Here is a 7,371-nt window from a genome sequence, read left to right on the forward strand (position 1 = left end):
GACGGCGCCAGCAGTTTTATCAGGATGCGTTACTGTAAAAACTGTTCTGCCGTAAGATCAGGGTTCGTGCACGGTGCTCGAATTTGGCGTTTTTGAAATGTAAGTAGTGGAAAACCTTAAATAGCCAGGTTTTATCTAGTGGTGCTTAAAAAGTGCTGTGAAATCGCTAAAAAAAGCGTTTAATTTTGATTGAACATCAATATGACACACACACACCCCCCCTTCCGGCTAACTCGCTCATTGTGATGACCTAATATGGGAAATGCAGATGTAGCACCATATATTTAGTTGTGTTCAATTATTATTTTCTCATTGAAAAAGAAAAAATGAAGAACATGTATGAATGATGTCTTGTGGGGCACGCGGTGGCCGTCATGTTTACCTCACACCTCCAGGGTTTGGCGGTTTGATTCCCACCCCTGTCCCGTGTGTGTGGGGCTTGCCTATTCTCCCTGTGCTTTGGGGTTCCCTCTGTGTTACCCCGGTTTCCTCCCACAGTCCAAGGACACGCGTTGTAAGCTGAGTGGCATCTCCGAATTGTCCATAGTATGTGAATGTGTGTGATTATGCCTCGCAGTGGGTCAGCACCCTGTCCAGGGTGTCCCCTGTGAGTGGCTCCAGGCTCCCCGAAACCCTGTGTAGGATAAGCGGTACAGAAAATGGAATCTATACGAACGCTGTGAGCTACATTACGGGTATAAGAATCAAGCTGAAAAACTAACCTTTTTTAAAAAAATGTGCTAATTCCCCATCCACGATAGCTTGCTACCAACCACCCAGGTGAAGACGAAGGCTAAGACGTGAAACCACCCCATCTTTTCAAACTGCTGCCCAAGCTGCATCGCAGGTCAGTGCAACGCCCTCTGAAAAGAGTGCCTTCTTCCACATACAAATCCACACAAGCCCAAGATTGACTGGTGTCACGGACTGACAGGAGAGAAAGTAACACCAGGGCTCTCACCCAGTGATCACGGCATCTTTCATCTACCGATTGCTGTGGCATCATCTAGATCATGAGCCCCAAAAAACCAAGCGTTTATCCAATCCTTAGTTTTAAAGTCCATTTATTTCAAGAGAAAACAGATGACAATAACAGACGAGTAGACACCATCACTTCTGAATGTATCGTGTCCTTAAAAGACATTTATAAAATATATTCTGCCCACAAATAATCATGTCCACTTCTCAAACTGTAAATGGATTAAAGAAGAGCCAAAGGTTAACAAGACATATTTACACACTAGGAAGGGGATAAGGGTACATTATTCACTAGTAATTCACACAAAACGTAGACGTGAAAGCTAAAAATAAAATGGTAAATGACATTTATAAAGCTTGGGCTATTTACAGTGTACATGAATTTACCACTCGATCGATGAAACTAGATCTCCCTGGACTTGGGATTATTTCACAACACTCCACAAAGTGACATCGGATATCGTCTAGTCACGGTCTACAAAATAAAAAAAATTAAAAACCGCCAACCTAAAGATATGTAATAAATACAATTTTAAGATTTGTGCTCGTGTACAAAAAGACTTACATGTATTCAGTCAAACAAAAACCACTATTTACACTCAGTCAGGCAGAGGAATTAAATGGGCATCCTGTGGAGGGCGCACTCCGTCAGCAGCGTCAGTAAGGTGCTGATGTAGTCGCTGCTGCCCATCTGAAACAGAAGAGGCATCGTTCGTCACTCGCACGTCTCCATACGACACGTCTACGAGATCTCTCTTTCGGGACGGTGGCTTTAGGACTGCACAAGCGTGGAAAATATGAAAACGGGGCGCACGTTTGGGAAATTCAAGTTATCAAAATGCTGTTGTTCCCTACAGAAGATATGACATTAGAAGCAATGCCAGCGAGAGAGAGAAAAGGGCTTGCTGAAGATATTACACAGCTTAAAAAAAAAACCAAAAACTGTCTAGTGTGAAATCCAACTGACTTTAGAGCAGTCTTTGAGAATCATAGTTCAGGCTGTTTTAAAGGATGGTTCTTCTAGAGAACATTCCAGACTTCAAATCATTACTGATGCGATATGAACCAGGGCTCGACATGTTCAACACGCTACACTGAGGCCTTTCGGACACTTTCCAGGTAGTCCGTGTGCATTTACATTTTAATATGTCTATAAAATGCTACATATGCTTATATTTACTACAAACTCATCAACAGTAACTGGAGAGCAGTAAGAGTGTCATGAATACAGGTCTGTAAATTTACACTTCTCAAAAACCTATTCTCAGAGCTGTTGGGGATACTGTGATGAACACGTTATAAACATTTGACGAGACGTTTGAGCTCTGAACCTTGTAAACAGAGGTGCTGGCTACTCATAGGTGATTAAATCGTGCGGAAATGTCATGTGGTCTGACTGCAAAAGTTGTAGAACTTTGAAGTGACACTATTTCTTTCAAAGCCGGTGGCTTACACGATGAATATTGAGGAGATGGGCGTCGACACCTGTAATAATTCCTCTCCCCACTGTCAAAGCTAACGGCCCGTTTGGGATGTCGTTGTGTCTCCCACACTCAAGCGGCCATTTACACCTGGCATGTATTACAATAGCCCTACGCTAATGAGTTGCAGGGATTTAGTTGGCCTTCAAGGATGACTACAAGCCTGGTTTGTACAGCAAACAAGTGAAACGCTCCAGATTCTGATCACAGGATCTGGTATAAAATGAATCGTCAGTGAGAGGGCTACTCGGAACAGTACGTTACGTATAACGTATATATTCATTTAGAACGTGTGCGTCATGAATTGCAGTGCTAAGCATGTAATGGTAATCGTTCCATGACGAAAGCTAGTCAGCGAAATCGCATACTCATCACAGAACATCCTCCGCCGGATCAAGTCGAAGTTCGGAATGTAGGTGTGTCATCCTGTAGCTCCTGAGGAAGTGTAAACAACCCAAACATGCGCTCTTGTTTCTATGAGTAAATTTGGGCGTTGTCACACGTTCTCTTGCCTCGGATTTACCATAACGTTATCATGTGAATCCCGCTCTTTGCTAATGGGTGGGACAGCGAGAGCTGTTTTCCGACTCGGAGACTGAAATGCGTGTACTGTTCATTTTATTCTCCTCACAAAGCTCTAAAAATGTGTTTCGATCTATATACATTTGGAAAGTAGACCGTTCGATGTTTCTGGGGATGTCCGTTTTCTGTTTGTAGGACAAAAACTCGGAGATTTTGAAGCGGAAGTGCGAATATTGGCCGACCGCTAAGGGTTAAAACCTCAACGCTAATGCACAGTATTAGTATGGTCTTCCTAATGAAGTGGGCAGTTAGTATAGTGTAATGTACTGTAGATACCCCTCTATCAAATGCAAACTCTGTACAGCACTCTAGCGTGACGTTTTCCTTCAAAAACACACCATTTTCATTACCCGATGGGGGAATGTAACCACCACAGAGGGTCAGGACCTCAGTTTAAGGTGTCATCGGAAAGACGTGCTGTTTTTACAGTATAGTGTCCCCGTCACTATACTGGGGCATTAGGCCCCACACAGACCACAGGGTGAGCGCCCCCTGCTGACCTCACTAATACCACTTCCAGCAGCAACATTAGTTTTCCCCAGGAGGTCTCCCATCCAAGTATGGGCCAGGCTCAACCCTGCTTAACTTCAGTGGGAACCCAGGTGAGAACTGCAGGGAGACACGGCGCTGGCCAGTGCACCGTTTAACCTATTTTCTGCAAAAAGCACTTCAAAAAGCACTACAGACATAATATTTACCAGTAAAGAGACCAATAGGATGAATATCAGAGGAAAAATCATGCTGCGTACCTTGATTTTGCCGTGGTGATGAGCCGAGCCGAGGAAAGTGGAGACCTTCGTGAGCGTCCCGGCCGACAGGTAGATCTTAAAATGTCTGAAAAGGTGAGTCTCGAGTCCGTTCATAAACCGCAGCACCTCGTCAACGTGGATCCGATCGTCCTCGCCGTTCTCGGCGTGAATGCTGTTCCACAGCTCCCAGGCGTCCTGCGGGTTCACCGTGTACATGATGTCCAGCGGCGGCTGTGTGGGCATGGTCCAGCTCAGCTTCAGGTACCTGATATTGCTGCTGGGATGGCAGCCGGTCCACAGGGCAGCCAGCCAGTTGAGAGTGGTGGAGTTCAGAAACAGAGGGCCAAAATTACAGTCAAAGGTGCGTTCGAACCAGGACTTGACCAGAGCCGTGAGGGGTTCAGAGCCGCTGCTGCAGAACAGAGGAAGGCTGACAAAGTCAGGGGGCAGCGACCTCAGGTACTCGCGGTCTCCGTTCACGCAGGTCAACCAGCCGCACCACACTGGTTTCAGATCGTCTGCCCCAAATGTCGGTTTTGAGTGTATCTGAAAAAATATTTCAAGATATTTCATTCGAATTGAAATACTCTTTATAACATCAGAGGACTGATTTTTCCCTAAATAGTAGACCCACAGTTATAAATGAACCAAGTCGTACAGTATATGGCAAAAAAAACAACAACAAACATCATCACTGTGAACACTTGACCATCATGGCATGTGTGGCATGGTTGGTGTGGAACAACTCGAGTGGCCTGCACTGAGCCCTGACCACACACCACTAATGCTCCCATGGCTGAATGATCACAATCCCCCACATCCACACTCCAATATCTAGTGGAAAGTCCTTGGATGGGATGCTCAGCAAGCACATACGGTTGTGATGGTCAGATTTCCTCAAACTACTCGTATGTAAATAATCTAAAATGCATAAATGGCTTCCTTTTTAACTGCCTGTAGTAGCATTTAATATGGTGGAGCATTTGTGAGACACGCCTCTCTTCCCTGAAGTTGATAACACAAAAAAACCCCGCCCGTCACGTTGCACAGAACCTGCAGAATCCCCTGTCCTGAGGCGACCGGTACATTTACCTGAATGAAAACGGTTTCCGCGTCGTCCTCGCTTTCCGCCATTCCGAGGACGGTGGAGATCGTGACCTTAAGGCCTGCCTCCATTCCCACCTCGACGGCGAGCCCCTGCTGCTTCTCGGCTACGATGAATGACGCGAGGTGTTTGGAGTATAACTTCAGCCGTGTGTGTCGGAACTGGTACAGCGGGGTGACGTACGCCAGCTTCCACTCGTGCTTCACCAGAAGGGCCACTTGCTCTGGGTCCACTTTACTCTGCAAGAATTGAAGATTGAGCAGAAATATTCACCTTAGCACATCAGCTGTAACATTTAAACCGCCGACGGGTTACGGGAATAACATTATCTCGTTACACTGCCACCCGTCAAGAGGTGGGATATATTACGCAGCAAGTGAACAGTCAGGTTTCGAAGTTGAGGAGTTTGAAGCAGGAACAATGGGCGAGCCAAAGGATCTGATCTAATACACCCTGACACACTGCAAATATCGTTCAGAGTTCAAGGTGTTGACTCGGCGTCCGAATTCTCCAGATCTCAATCACAGTGAAGCGACAAAATCAGGAAAAGTCGAAGAAGAAGAACGGGAGACATGTGGAAGTTTGCTTGACTCATTATTAGGAATATCTGTGTAAATGAATGCACACGTGAATATTAGCCGTGTCCTGGTTAGTCCCTATGGATGATCAGACGGTTACCTCACCTTCGTCTAGAATGCATCTACGCTTACTCCAGTGCACAGATTAAAATATATCCGTTATCCCTTTAATTCTCAACACCGGCTGGTCGAGTCATACTCGGATAGTGTAAAACCGTGATGTTTTTATTAGACGAGGGGATCACTGTGAACTTTCCAAACCGTAACACCCCTAACGCACACAGAGGCAGGGATGGGTGAAGAACAGGGGTGTCCGATCTTCTCCGGAAAGGGACCGGTGTGTGTGTGTGTGGGTGCAGGTTTTCATTCCGACCGAGCATGAGCCAGACCTGATGTTTAATCTGTTGATCTCGGCTCCTGCTGGGTCGGGATGAAAACCTGCACCCACACACACTGGACACCCCTGGTGTAGAAGATGACCAGGAGATTGCAGTGGCTCACTATAATGTTCTGGGATCTTGCGGCGCCTCTGCTGGTTGGAATCCTGTGGCCGAGAGTCGTTAAATGTCCCGGTGTTTGCCAGAACAGAGACGGATTCTCCACACAGCTGCGGCCATAACTCTTCCTCCGTGTTATGGGCATGTTAGCGGGGGTGTGTGCAGCACTGCAAAACAAACAAACCATTTGAATTAGCAGGTTATTAACGCTGTAGCGTTAGCTATCCTGAACACAGTTATCAGCCTTCAAAACCACGGCCACGTCCCAAACGCAGGCGCACTGCTCCCATCGTGCACTGCGGAGAGTGGAAAACAAGCAACAGTTCACACGCTTCCTAGTGCACTACTATTTAGGATAGTTGGGATTAAACCTCAGCCGTCAGCGGTACTAAAATACAACCAGACCGGAAAGCTAGCGTTACCTCACAGCGCAGAGCCAAACGGGGCTACGCTGAAAGAAAAAGAATCCATCCCGTCACCGACCCTTTCATTTCGTCTAACACACATCAAACAAAACAAAAACAAAACAAAAACAAAAACAAACCAATTCGCTTACCTGACTCGCCCCTCCATAGCTAAGAGACGCCAGTTAAGGCGGAAATGGATTTGAACATCCCGCTTTCCCATCATGCAACGCGCCAGGAAAAGTAATCAATCTCGGCTCGCGACTCTTCCGAATCAAGTTCACGCAATAATGGGGAAATCAAACAAAGCCTTTCATAATTAGTATATTTTAAATAGATAAATAAAGTAAAAATATCGCAATGCATTAGTATAAGTTTGAGAAATATACGTGCCTCGTTTGTTTGTTCCATCACACGGATGACAAATCGATTAGATATGAGCTCGACTAGTTGAGTCTGCTAACTACATGACGCACGCCCAAGTCTACTACCGTACTAAACAGTGCGCTAGAAGCAGTGGAGGATCGGGTTCGCGTACTGGTCATTTTAGTTTTATTATTACTACCATTATAATTTTTTTAATTTATTTTTTTCCTGCCAATCTACTGCCCACACTCCAGTCCAGTCGGTGGCGGTAATGCACCTTTAGTGGTTTGCCAACCGCCATTAAAAACAAAAAGAAGTAGTAGTTAGCGCACTGTTTAGTAGGGTAGTGCGCTAGAAACAGTGGAGGATCGGGTTAGCGTACTGTTTAGTAGGGTAGTGCGCTAGAAACAGTGGAGCATCGGGTTAGCGTACTGTTTAGTAGGGTAGTGCGCTAGAAACAGTGGAGGATCGGGTTGGCGTACTGTTTAGTAGGGTAGTGCGCTAGAAGCAGTGGAGGATCGGGTTGGCGTACTGTTTAGTAGGGTAGTGCGCTAGCATGGACGCCGCTACACTACAAACTCGTGTTTAGTGTAATGAACATGGAGTAGGGTGCATTTTCAGGATTTCTGTC

General features: G+C 45.9%; 1 protein-coding gene across 4 annotated transcripts in view; it reads right to left on the minus strand.

Moving 5' to 3' along the window:
• Positions 1–1,047: 1,047 nt before the first annotated feature.
• Positions 1,048–7,371, minus strand: part of cenpl (centromere protein L) — a 7,025-nt gene continuing 701 nt past the window's right edge. For 2 of the 4 annotated variants that reach the window (XM_047156610.2, XM_047156609.2), the window contains exons 2-5: positions 5,975–6,137; positions 4,883–5,134; positions 3,791–4,336; positions 1,048–1,669 (exon numbers count right to left, since the gene is read on the minus strand). In XM_047156610.2, coding sequence (XP_047012566.1) covers positions 1,595–1,669; positions 3,791–4,336; positions 4,883–5,134; positions 5,975–6,115 — 1,014 coding nt within the window. In that variant the 5' untranslated portion in view covers positions 6,116–6,137 and the 3' untranslated portion in view covers positions 1,048–1,594. Of the gene's footprint in view, positions 1,670–3,790; positions 4,337–4,882; positions 5,135–5,974; positions 6,138–6,526; positions 6,823–7,371 lie in introns of those variants that run through there. The other 2 variants (XR_001813177.3, XM_017472194.3) reach the window with 2 other exon arrangements.

The sequence above is a fragment of the Ictalurus punctatus genome, chromosome 7 (genome assembly GCF_001660625.3).
Source record: "Ictalurus punctatus breed USDA103 chromosome 7, Coco_2.0, whole genome shotgun sequence".
NCBI classification, from domain to species: Eukaryota; Metazoa; Chordata; class Actinopteri; order Siluriformes; family Ictaluridae; genus Ictalurus; species Ictalurus punctatus.